The 12,010-nt window shown below is 50.9% G+C and overlaps 6 protein-coding genes across 6 annotated transcripts; 3 read left to right on the top strand and 3 right to left on the bottom strand.

Annotated features, from left to right (window-relative positions):
- Nucleotides 1–205: 205 nt before the first annotated feature.
- AtWU_02731 (putative carboxylesterase) lies at nt 206–2,021 on the bottom strand (the record flags this gene model as incomplete). Its single annotated transcript, XM_035497844.1, has 4 exons — nt 206–1,197; nt 1,256–1,534; nt 1,604–1,627; nt 1,682–2,021. The coding sequence occupies 4 exons, from the start codon at nt 2,019–2,021 to the stop codon at nt 206–208; spliced, it is 1,635 nt and encodes a 544-aa protein (XP_035353737.1).
- A 1,593-nt stretch (nt 2,022–3,614) lies between these two features.
- AtWU_02732 (uncharacterized protein) lies at nt 3,615–4,133 on the top strand (the record flags this gene model as incomplete). The annotated part of the gene is made up of 2 exons (XM_035497845.1): nt 3,615–3,776; nt 3,885–4,133. The coding sequence occupies 2 exons, from the start codon at nt 3,615–3,617 to the stop codon at nt 4,131–4,133; spliced, it is 411 nt and encodes a 136-aa protein (XP_035353738.1).
- A 983-nt stretch (nt 4,134–5,116) lies between these two features.
- On the bottom strand, nt 5,117–5,876 carry AtWU_02733 (60S ribosomal protein uL5; the record flags this gene model as incomplete). Its single annotated transcript, XM_035497846.1, has 3 exons — nt 5,117–5,243; nt 5,353–5,602; nt 5,723–5,876. The coding sequence occupies 3 exons, from the start codon at nt 5,874–5,876 to the stop codon at nt 5,117–5,119; spliced, it is 531 nt and encodes a 176-aa protein (XP_035353739.1).
- A 461-nt stretch (nt 5,877–6,337) lies between these two features.
- On the top strand, nt 6,338–7,331 carry AtWU_02734 (small nuclear ribonucleoprotein-associated protein; the record flags this gene model as incomplete). Its single annotated transcript, XM_035497847.1, has 6 exons — nt 6,338–6,364; nt 6,453–6,461; nt 6,518–6,589; nt 6,664–7,090; nt 7,148–7,192; nt 7,249–7,331. The coding sequence occupies 6 exons, from the start codon at nt 6,338–6,340 to the stop codon at nt 7,329–7,331; spliced, it is 663 nt and encodes a 220-aa protein (XP_035353740.1).
- A 585-nt stretch (nt 7,332–7,916) lies between these two features.
- AtWU_02735 (pyruvate transporter MPC1) lies at nt 7,917–8,743 on the top strand (the record flags this gene model as incomplete). The annotated part of the gene is made up of 4 exons (XM_035497848.1): nt 7,917–7,989; nt 8,201–8,273; nt 8,437–8,595; nt 8,671–8,743. 4 exons carry the CDS (start codon nt 7,917–7,919, stop codon nt 8,741–8,743), a joined length of 378 nt encoding a protein of 125 aa, XP_035353741.1.
- Nucleotides 8,744–9,417: 674 nt separating this feature from the next.
- Nucleotides 9,418–11,732, bottom strand: AtWU_02736 (putative amino acid transporter; the record flags this gene model as incomplete). The annotated part of the gene is made up of 2 exons (XM_035497849.1): nt 9,418–9,582; nt 9,645–11,732. The coding sequence occupies 2 exons, from the start codon at nt 11,730–11,732 to the stop codon at nt 9,418–9,420; spliced, it is 2,253 nt and encodes a 750-aa protein (XP_035353742.1).
- Nucleotides 11,733–12,010: the final 278 nt, after the last annotated feature.

Raw genomic sequence — 12,010 nt, forward strand, 5'->3', positions numbered from 1 at the left:
TGGGTTATTTCCATATTTATGCCACAGCTTATTTACGATCAATGGTTGTCAGGGACATATTATGTCGACCATATGAATGACAAGTGATTCTAAAGCATTGTTCCAGATGTTCGTAGTCTTAGTAGATGCAGCATATATAGACATCATGCGATATATACAGGATCAAGACCAATTCCCTTATTTCAGAGACATTGAATCCCTTCCTTTAGAGCTTCGCAGCAGAAGCCTCCGGCTCTCCAACCTCCCGCAACGCCTTCCAGACGCGCATCGCCTCATCCCAAAGCGCAGTATCCTGCACAATCTCAACCGACCCATCAGGCTTCAAGGTCCTCATCTCCCGATGATGCGTCGTACCCCACTTCACATCCCCCTCCCCATGAACAAACCTAATAAACGGATCAATCAAAGCCCGCCGAATAACACCCTTCTCCTCCGGCTCCAACACATGTCCATTCCCCCAGAACCAAATGGGATAATCACTAGAATGCGTAACCTCCCAGTCGGGCGGAATATTCGCATCCACACACTTGGCCCGCCACTCAATCCGATACCGGTAAAGCAAATGTCCCGCCCCGCCACTAGCAAGAGCATGAATCAGCCCGCGCTGCATATCATGCACCTGCATCTTGGCATACACCCGCCCGAAGGCATCATTGTCCCAGTTCTCGCAGCACGATGGTAACTTGCCGTCCGGGTAGTGGAGCTTCATGAGTGTGTCCACGACGTGGCGCGGGTAATCTGCGAGAAGTCTGGAATGGAGAGCGGAGAGACTGTCGGCTTGTGGTGGAAACCAGGCGGCGTAGAGGTGTCGCTCGTCGCGGCATTCGCCGAGCATGATGCGGATGTTGCGTGCGGAGAGGGTGCGCGCGAAGGCCCCGCTGTCGAGGGATTTGAAGAGGGTGGGTTGGATGAAGGCTGAGTCGGAGGTCGGGCGGTATTGGTTTAGTTGCACGCTCATGGCGGCGTCGAGGAGGGTTTGGAAGGGGAGGGACCTCAGATGGGAGATCTTTTCGGCCCAGGGGAGGGTGCTGGGGATGTGTAGGGCTGAGAGGAGTTGGTCGAATTGTTCTTGGGCGGAGGCTGGAGATTTGGGCTGTACGGCGGCGGCGTTGGACCAGATGCAGGCTTGTTTGATTATTGCTTGGGAGGCGGGGAATTGGAGGTCGTAGGCGAGTTGGTAGAATGTTGAGTAGGCGCCTGGTTGGGTTAGTTCTGCTGCTTCGCATAGGGGAGAGGGGGTGAAAAGGCAACTCACCGGCTGAGTATCCGGAGACGGTGATCTGGGATGGGTTGCCGCCGAAGAGGCTGATGTTGTCCCTCGTCCATTCTAGGGCTAGACGCTGGTCCCAGAAGCCGTGGTTGCCTGCTGTTTCGCCTACAGAGGAGGCGTCTTTCTCGATCTCCGAGGAGTATAAGAAACCGAAGACGTTCAGCCGGTAGGCTGGAAGGACGACAATGGCGTTGAGTCCGGCATCGCCTAGTAGGCCTGCGGCGGAGAATCCGTTCGGGTGGCCGAATTGTAGCCAGCCTCCGTCTAAGATGTGAAATCATCAGTATCAGATCAGGGAATGGGTTGTAGGCACTTTCAGAGGGGCGCGCATACGGATGAAGAAAAGGACCGGCCAGCCTATAGGAACATTTTATTAGCTTCGGCTGATATGTCAAGGACCACGATACTTACCTTCCTTGGGGGGCTCTCCTAGCGGTACCCACACGCTGGCTTCAAAGCAGTCCTCTGTGAACCCCTTCGTGTACGGACGACCCATGAAGCTGGGCTGCGGACAAACAGCAGCATCTTTGTCGCAAGGGGCGGGTTGGTCTTTGGTGCCGTAGGAATAGGACTCAGGGAGCTTCTGGGCCCGGCGCCATCTCTCAGGAGGAGGATGGGCATATCGTACAGATCCAAAATAGTGACAGAGGGGCTGGTTAGTCGCTTTTGAGTGCAGAGTGGTGCCCTGAATGTAGCCACGATGGGCCAGGGACTTCAAGTAAGGATGACCAAATGTCTCCAGAAGTGCCATTGTGGACTGGGAGAATGAATATATATATGGCAGGCCGCCTTAGCGCTCTTGTGGTATAATAGAGAGTGAGAAATGGTCGAAGGCTATGGCACATGAGGTTCCATGGATAGATATAGCCCCAGAAAGGGCCGTTCTGACCGACGGCATCTCCGCACGAGGGGGAGGGCGCTCGCGTCTTTAGCGCATGATAAGGGTCCCGATGGCCGAAATCTTGGCAGGCGGTGGAGACTTAGGGGAATAATTGACGAATACTATGATAACTGATATGATTACTAGATCGTCGGCAAATATAGCCTATAGAATGATGAGTTATAGCGGAAATGTAAGGGGGAAACGCGGACGCTGAACCATGATAAACGGTCAAAATGGGCGAGGCATATCAAAGCGGCCCGCGGGGAAGCCGAAATCATTCCGCTTCGGCCCCAGATTTGGATGCCGCTCATTGCCTGAGGCAGTAAGTGCATGGGACGGCAGTAGGATGGAGTAATGGCCAGTTCCTCGGCCATGTCTGCCTGTAACTCACACTTTCCCTCTAGCTTCTGATGCATGTGTACGCTGTACACAGATGCTAAGCCAGTGCCTATGATGATGTTCCATTTCAGGGTCCCAAGTCTGTGTGTTATACGGTTCAACACCTCCATTGTATGCTGCGCTATTTTCGAATAGATGACAGATGCCAACAAATATATCCTCAGCTAGTTAGTTGCACATTACCCTGCTCATTGAAGATAAACAATCTCGAGACACAGTGCAGATATTGATGCTTCACAGGAAGAGACAGACGGTACTTTTTCTCTCTGCGCAGTTACTCTTCGATCCCCGCATTTGGCAGAGCACCTGACGTCAAGCCATCATGGATGAGAATCATTGGCACACCACCAAATGTGCACATCGTTTCATTGGACTGTTTCCGCCTAAGAGAGCTGATTAATCCCAATTATCTTGTGATACTTTGAAAACTAAGTATCCGTGGATCGACGTATACGATCCCCCAGAGATGATGAATCATTGCCGTTGTCAAAGAAGCTTTTGCATTCATAGGACCGGGATCCCCAAGCCGTTACTGCCCATTATTGGTTCATAGCCGTACTTTTGCCCCTTCAGACCTATGGGAATGCCTCCTGCTGCATCATCATACCCAGGGTCTGATTCACAGCACTCGAGGGTGGCTGACTTACCCCTCTCTTACTTTGGAAATCCCTTATAATGAGCTACTGTCGTCCCGGGTATATGCTCTGATCGATAAAACCAACTCCTGTACCGAGAACACACTGCAAAGAAGCTAACCGGTAAGTTTAAGTCTCGATTTCTTTCAAGTTCGCCCTCTCCAATATCGATCAGCTGGACTCTTTTTCTTTGATTATCTGTCATTGAGATGACACCGGAGCCTCCCGGTTACATGATGAAAGAGCTATGTAACCATAGCCCGTGACAGATTTGGCTGCTATTCACCCGCGGTTGTTTGCCATACACATGCACATGTTCTACTTTCTTTTCCTATGATTCACATCCTCACTTCAACTCACGAAGCACGCAGTTGATACTGCTCCTTCGATATCATCGAGAACCAAGAAGTACAAGAAAAGAGGAACCATGAGCAACAACCAACAGCCCCAGTCTCCCCGCCATTGGCATGGCACTGTCGGTGATCGCTACGAGCATCTCAATGTCTGGGTGCGAGGAGGTCCTCCTGAGACCTACCGCCGTCCTTCGATCCCTACTACCACCGCTGCCACTGCCACTTCCGACAGACGCGTATGTCTGAACAGTTTCTGTCATCATCCCAAGCATTTGACTTTAGCCCGATGATTGACACCTTCAAACTCCTAGCATCTGCACTAACTAACCGTTCTACATATGAAGGGCTCTGATTCATCGGATATGTCTTCCAACTCTGCCAATCTGAGCAACAGCCCTCCCCCCAGCGTTGGGGATAGAAGACGCTCAACCGGCCATGGCGCGTCCAGCCTGTTTGAGAGTCTGACAAGCCAGAAGCGCAACTCTACGGACCAGACTTTCAATACACGCCGTGAAAGCTGGAACGAGCAGGGACAGCAGGGCGGATTCTTCGCCAAGTGGTGGGATGGATACACGAGAGGAGGTAGTAAATAATCCCAACTAAATCCCTTCTTTGATGAAATGCTATAACATCGGAAATGTTGGACGTGGGGGGCCAGACCCCTCAGTGATTTATGCAAATATTGTTGCTATTCATTCAAGTCAGGCGAGGTATAGCTATGCTATCTCGACGAAGTTTTGTTGCATGTACGTATGATGACTACTGTAATAGTCAACAAACATAATTTGACTAGCGTTTGCTTGATAGCACATTTGAATCGTAAGGGATAAGTAGAATGCGGGGTTCTGCGGTCGCAAGATTCGCCAGCCCCAAACTATACATGCCAAAGTTGGTACGTAATTAGGACCTTGGACCCAAACCTAAGCTGTTTCACAGAGAATTTCCCCATCAAAAACTTGGTAGCATGCCTGTCGAGCGGCAATCAGTAGTACTAGTGAGACCCGGGGTATTGGGCTAGACTCTACAAGCGCGGTCGGTCAATAGCCAGTTTGGCTGCTACGAGTCGGTCGGCTTATCTACTCAAAGAGTTTTCAAAGATACCACTACGAGGCCGAGACTGAGCACAGAAACAGGGTGTTGAGACCCATGTTTCTTGAGCATCAGTCCTGGGGTAGCAGAGAATAATGCTAGAAGCACATCTCGCAAAAGAAAACACTCAATCTCAGAGAGATTGAGTTTCAGGCCAAATGCACACTATAGCACCACTGTGTGTTGAAAGTGGTACAAGTGGCAAAACACAGCAAAAGCATCATGGGAGACCTTTCATCAATGGTTATGCGGAAATCATCACCCTTCGTGAAGCCTTCATTGAGAAAAGTGGATGCGTATGAAAAATTTGGGAATTTGATATCTCTAACACGCCTAACCTCATGCCGTGGTAGAAAAGCCATATTTCAGAGCAGAGCGATAATGATTTTCAAGAACGCCTGCCTCCTTTTCTGACCATTTTTTGATCGATTCATCATAAACACAACCCCGGAGCTTTCCCTCCTGAAGACCCCGTGGATGAGGGCATTTACCGGACGATACCGTCGAAGCGGTTCTTGAACCACTTGATGGTCTCGTTCTGGGTGATACGGTGCTGGGAGCCGATACGGGCCTTGCAGCGGCGGCGCTTGGCGACACGCTCACCAGGGCGGGTCCTAGTAATTCCGAGTCAGTTCCTGATGCCTGGATGTTGTCCTGCTCGACCTGGATCGACACCGATGGATCTGTCGAACTAGGACTGCGTAGAGGTTGGAGTGCACTCACATGCAGCAGTAGAAGTCCATGCCGTAGATACCGATACCGGGGTCGTACTTGATACCCAGATCGATGTGCTCAGAGATACCGAAACCGAAGTTACCGGTCTCAGAGAAGTTGCGCTTGCGGAGCTCGTACTCCTTGACCTTAAGACCACGCTCAAGGATCTCCTCGGCCTTGGGGCCACGGACGGTAACGTGGACGGAGATCTTCTCGTTACGACGGATACCGAAGGTACGGACGGTGTAACGGGCCTTGCCTAAACGTTGAAAAAAATCATCCCATCAGCCTTCCATTCCATATCACAATTTCCATATCCTCCTTCCTCGGCTGCTTCGTATTCGAAATTCTCGGGTTCATCGGGTTCGGGCGTTCTTACTGTAGACCGGAGTCTGACCGCTCAGCTGCTCGAGCACCTTAGCAGCGCGAGTAAGTCTGTCACCAGACTCGCCGACGGAGATGTTGAGCACGAGCTTCTGGATGCGCAGCTCGCGCATAGGGTTGGCGGACTTGTCCTTGGATTCCGACTGCATGGCGACAAAAATGTTAGAAAAAAATTTGTTTATGGAATTTTCGGAGTCTCGAGGATCGGGTTTATATCAATGCTGAAAAGTGTATTGGCGATGGGCAACATACCATGGCGACTGCTTTTGGCGTGAACTGGTCGACTGGTTGGTTGGAAGAAACTCAAGGATCGAAAAGTGTGTAAAAGGGAAATGTGTGGGTTGAAAGTGGGAAGCGAGAGCCCTTAGTGGCTTGGCGCGGTCGACTGGCGCCAAGCCGCAGAGCCGCGCCTCATGGACCTCCGACCCGTAGCAAGTCGAGCTGGTGCCGCTTGGAGAAAGTGTTGCAGACCTCGACCGACCTTCACTCCGAGCGCGACAGCTCAGTAAGGACAAAGTGACGATTAAGTAGAAGATTACCCCTTCTACCATCTCACAAAACAATTCTTTGGTTTTACTCAAGTCGCACTCGTGCGCATTCATAGCCCAACATGGCGGCTAATAAGCAGGGCAAGATGGTGAGTTGATCGGATTCTTCCCTTTGCTGTTGATATCAGCTTGTATACCCATGTTCGCGTGGCTAACTCATTCTCTTTATTCTAATAGCAAAACCTCGTAAGTTACTGACGGTACATATGTTACTCGCGCGTCAAACCTGACATTACCCTCAGATCAACTACCGGATGAGAGTCACCCTCAATGATGGCCGACAGATGACGGGACAGATGCTCGCTTTCGATAAGGTATATATCCCCGGGCCCTTCAGTGGCCATCGGATAATACTTGTAGTATGCTGGTCGCTGACGCAGTCACTTAGCACATGAACCTTGTCCTCGCCGATACAGAAGAATTCCGTCGCGTCAAGCGCAAGTCCAAGCCCGCCGCCGGTTCGACCAACGCACCTCTTGTCGAAGCCGAAGAAAAGCGCACCCTGGGTCTTACCATTGTTCGCGGTACACATGTCGTCTCTTGCTCCGTTGATGGACCTCCTCCCGCCGATCCCTCTGCCCGACTTGGTACTGCTGGCCCTGGTGCAGCTGCCGCAGCTGCCACTCTCGCAGCTGGCCCTGGAATTAGCAAACCCGCTGGACGTGGTCTGCCGGTCGGTCTGGGAGGCCCTGCTGCGGGTGTTGGTGGCCCTCCCCCGCCGCCCGGCGGTTTCCCTGGTTTCCCTCCTGGTGGTGGTTTCCCTGGAGTTCCCCCTCCGGGCTTCGCTGGTCGTGGTGGTGCCCCTGGTGGACCTCGTAAGTTTGCACTTTCGAGCTCAATGGTTGAACATGGTTACTGACATAAGCTATCAGCTGGCTTCGCTCCTCCCCCGGGATTCGCGCCTCAGGGTGCTCCTCGTAAGTAATCCTAAGATTACGCGTTATGGTTCATGAGCTAACTGAGGCTGTTGTAGCGGGTGCTTTCCAACCCCCACCGGGATTCCAGCCCCCTGGACAGGGCCGCGGATTCCCTCCACCCGGCTTTGGTGGACGGTGATTTGATAGTATGTGCAGCAGCATGATGGCTTGCAACCTGGCCATGACACCGGCATGGCAGATACTTCGAACTACGAATCAAGCGAACAATATTCACTTCCCATTAGTCGCCTATTTGACGAACCTCAGACGAATAGGCATAGCACCCCGAGTTTTACCAGGCAAAGGCGTTGCGGCGTGTGCGGATGCAGGGAATGCCCTGACAAAAGAAAAGGTCGACCGAAATAAGGATAGGACCGACAGAAGTAATGCTAGATGTATTTCGAGCACTCAATTGTATTAGTGAATCCTAATGAGGGTTTGAAGCCTTTAATTTCTCTATTTCAAGTAAGACTATACTTCAATTCTACGGCGATTGGACAGCTGCAGGTGTAGATTTAAGCCTAGTAGTACGCAGTAAGCACCTAGCAGGTCCGATTCAACCAACGACTTCGCAGGGATATAGTGCACGTGACCGTCTCCGGGTAACTCCGCCCGGCGCGGACTGCAGGTGACGGAGTGAGGAAAGCAAACCGCTCGGCCCTGCGTACTCTCCTCTGATCAACTCTCCACTCCTCACTTTAGTCCAAGCCTTCGAGTCGTCAAAATGGCCGCTGCAATCAAGGCAATCAATGCGAAGATCCGGTCTAACAAGGCCCTGGATTACTTCTGCTCTACCCGTACGTTCAATCCTCACCGTTACCCTCTCCGTGTTCCTGACCGAGATCGGCCGACAAGAATGTCTGCCGTAAGACATGTTCTGAAGGGGTTGATGAGCAACTTCAATGAATCCTTTCAGCACATGTTATCGGTCACGAACACGAAGCTCTTACTTAGCCAAATCTGGTTCATAAAAAGCAATTTCTCTTGGCTAACAATGATCTTAACTAGACTTCTGGGGCCCTGCCTCCAACTTCGGTATCCCCATTGCGGCGGTGATGGATACTCAGAAGGACCCTGAAATGTACGTCGCTACAATTACCTCCCCTCGCTCCGCGGAGTTCCTTTCCTGAATAAACACTGCACATCGAATTAAGCTTTGAGAGCTTATCGGGATAGCCCAGACGAACATGCCAGCACCCTCTTAACCAATAATATGTTTGCTAACTGTCATTCTATCTACACAGTATCTCCGGCCAAATGACCGGTGCTCTCGTTGTCTACTCGGGAACTTTCATGCGCTACGCCCTTGCCGTCTCCCCCAAGAACTACCTCCTGTTCGCCTGCCACGCCGTCAACTTCTCCGCCCAGCTTACCCAAGGATACCGCTACCTGAACTACTGGAAGTACGTCACAAAATGGCTCTATCTTCCCACCCTCATTGAGACATGAAAGGATAATGCTGACTTTCGCATCAACAGCTGGGGAGGCCGTGAAGCTCAGCTCGCCGAGGCCGCCAAACAGGGCAAGGATGCCACCGAGGCTGGCGCTTAAACGACGTCATCTTCCTTTTCTCGACTTTATCGCCTCATCCCGCTTGCTGCGCGGCTTATGAATACCCCATACGTCTTCAGCAGCATTGCCTGCCTACCTACCCATTTAAGTAGACAATACCACAATTTTATGAATCAAATCGCCAAATCAATGTGAGACCTGTACGTTGAGGGATGATCCAGGTAAGATATGGGGCAAGATGAAGGCTCCAGCCACTTGTATTATTAATAGTGGCGCTGGGATTGGTAGTTTTGTTTGGTGGGGGCTTTCTGCTGTTGACTATGAGATATCTTTGTATCTAGCAGCTGGGCATGCCGGGGTTTTCTGTATATAGGCTTTTGTTTTTGCGCATCAACAAGGTTTAGACATTGATGATCTGGTAAAGCTTTGTTTAGTCGACTTCATTTATTTGAGTAAGTGTTATCTGCTTAGAAGGGAGGATGGACAAGGTCAAAATAGACATATACTGGCAATTTAATCTCTAGTCTATATCAAATACAATCGAGAATACAGCAATAATAAACAAGATTTAATCAAACAGGGGTTTAGCAATCAGACCAAGAAGTATAGGCCAATCCATCGAATGGACGATGGCCTCACATTGTAGCATCAATCATTCATATCCAGAGATCCGATCCGAAGGAACGGTATAACAATCATGACATTTACACAATCTATGAGTCACAGTAGCCGGGGGCTTTGACGTCTGACCCATTGATCCAGTTGTTGAGCGTCAGGGCGGTCGTATACAAACAGCTAAGGACACCAAAAACGGAGAGTGCGATATCGGCAATCTGCTGTCGTCTTGACTGGGCACAGGCCTTGAGATGCAGTAGAGGCTGAGCAGAAGTTAGTAATCGATTTGGCGGACTAGACGAAGGTACGTCAATAGTTAACTTACCGGGTATACGTAAATCAAGGGGACACAGGCGAAACTTCCGACAAGCGAAACAAACTTGTCCAAGTCTTCTGCTCCGCCCCAAGCAATAAATGCACAGATCATGACAAGGAAGAAACGGAAGCAATTCTTCTTCCACTTGATACTGGGGTTGTACTTTCCGCTGCGAGTGAAAAGCTCGTTCTCCAAGATTCGAATGGCCGGGAAGAGCTGCAGTGGGGTACTGAGAAGAATCGCCAGAGAATACAGGAACTGCACAGCATTTACAAACTTGTCATCCTGAGGCATGTTGAGGATGACTACCGTCTTCGTTGCGGATCCATATGCCGCATAGCTGAACGCACCAGCGCTGAGGAAGATGATCGTGATTATCACCATCACCATGGCGAGGACACCGGGGAACTTTTGCGGGTGCTTCATTGATTCCTGAATGGGAATGATTAGACCAATGCCCTCATATGTGAAAATAGCCGTGCCGATGAAAAGTGTCCAGGTGGATGGATTGAAGGATATGATATCCGAAACACCGCCTTGGTTGGAGATAGTCAAGAAATCGTAATAGAAGAGGTAAACCAGCCCCATCATGATGAACAAGTCTGCAATGAGGGCAGTGAAACCGAGCTTGCTGATATCGCGGATCAATGAAAGAGGGAGGAAGATGACCAGCTGCAGCAGCACCATAAACTTGATGTCAATAAAAGATTTGCATTTGCTGACAGCCAGGACAAAGGCTTGTAGGTTCTCGGCCGTGAAAACAATGTATGCCGAGACGAAGCCCAATTGACTCAACACAATGGAGCCGAGAATGATGCGCCTCATATGCTTTCCATAGAGCGCACCGCCAATGTCACCAAAAGAACCATCAATCTTCAGCCGCGTATTAACCAGGAGGATGAAACAGTAAAAGCTGAGTAGTGATACACCAAGAAGTACCATGCTACTGAACAGCATGCCACCGTTCAAGAAAGCTCTCGGCAAGAACAAGACTCCTGTACCAACGAAAGACTTGAGTAGAAGCAAAGCTGCTCCGGTCCGCGTGTTGGTTCCCGTCCCACCGCGTGGCTTGCGCTTCCTCCGGCCAGCTGTGTCTGGCCTGAGAAGGGCTGAGTCTTCACCTGGTTCTCTGCCTTCTGCTTCATCATAAGTATCCGATGAGAAGTACTCATCAGGACCCAAGACCTCGTCATCCTCTTCAAGCTCTTCACCAGCAAAGTGACCGTATAGAGTCAGAAATTCCAGAAAGCTGCTTGTTGGAAGCTGGGGCTGAGCAGCAGAAGCCTGCGCACCCGAGCCATCCAGATCTCCAGGGAGGTTGGGGCCTACTGCCCGTCTTAGATAGTCTCTTCTGAAACCTCCTGGGACACGGATACTGTTGATGTTCGTGGTTTCATCCTCAGGTGCAGGTCGAGCATGACTGAAGCTCCTGCTGCGGTGGGGTTTCCGCAATGAGCTTCCAGCTTCTGCATCCTCGGCCCATCTGTACACCTGTCTCGTGATATCACCACCCTGGAGTTGCAGACTAGAGAACTCATCCTCGGCGTTACTTTGGGCACCCCCAGAAGAGTGAATATCCCGATTTTTGACCACATTCTGGGGTTGCACCAAATGTCTCTTGACAACTTCGGGATCCTCGTATGGGCCAGCTGAATATATCGAACCCTCTCTCCCAGCCTTGTTATCGAAGGAACCGTAGTTCGACCTGACAGGCTGGTTCAGGAGGCCAGGCGAAGCAGTCCGCCTCGGAGGGGTACCCGCTCTCGGAGGAGGAGATCGGCCGAGGTAGTCCTGGAGCGCAGATGCAATCATGGATTGTCCGGGGCCGGGTAAGGATGACGGATTGTCGACTTTCCGAAGGTCTTGGTTGGTTGCTGCGGTTGGTTGAATCGGCAGCGGTACCTGTCTTGACGAATAGGAATTCGAGGGAGAAGGAATTGGTGATGCTAGACGGGCTATCGAGGCATGCCTATAAGAAGAAGAAACATCTCCTGCAGGTGATCCTGAGCGCATCGCGGACGTGGAGATCGGCGACGCTGAACGGTTACGCTGAGAGGATGAGCCCTCACCGTTGTCAGACATCCTGGAGGATGACATGTTGACAAGAAGCAAGATTGAATTTTCTCGGAGTACGAGAACTTGGTTAATTCCGAAAACAATTCGTACTATTTGAGTTTTCGGAGGCGAACCAGGATCATGGGGGAAATGCCTACGAAGTAGGAAGGGCTGATAAGAGCGGAGAAGGAGAGTTGAGAGGATCGATAATGCGAGAGGCGCAAGTCGTTCACCGCAATGTATGCGGAGGGACTAGGCTTCCTGTTGTTTCCACGCACCCCAAATCACCCCGCGCCTTGTCGACCATGACAATCATGAAC

The sequence above is a fragment of the Aspergillus tubingensis genome (assembly GCF_013340325.1).
Source record: "Aspergillus tubingensis WU-2223L DNA, scaffold_4, whole genome shotgun sequence".
In the NCBI taxonomy this organism is placed as follows: Eukaryota; Fungi; Ascomycota; class Eurotiomycetes; order Eurotiales; family Aspergillaceae; genus Aspergillus; species Aspergillus tubingensis.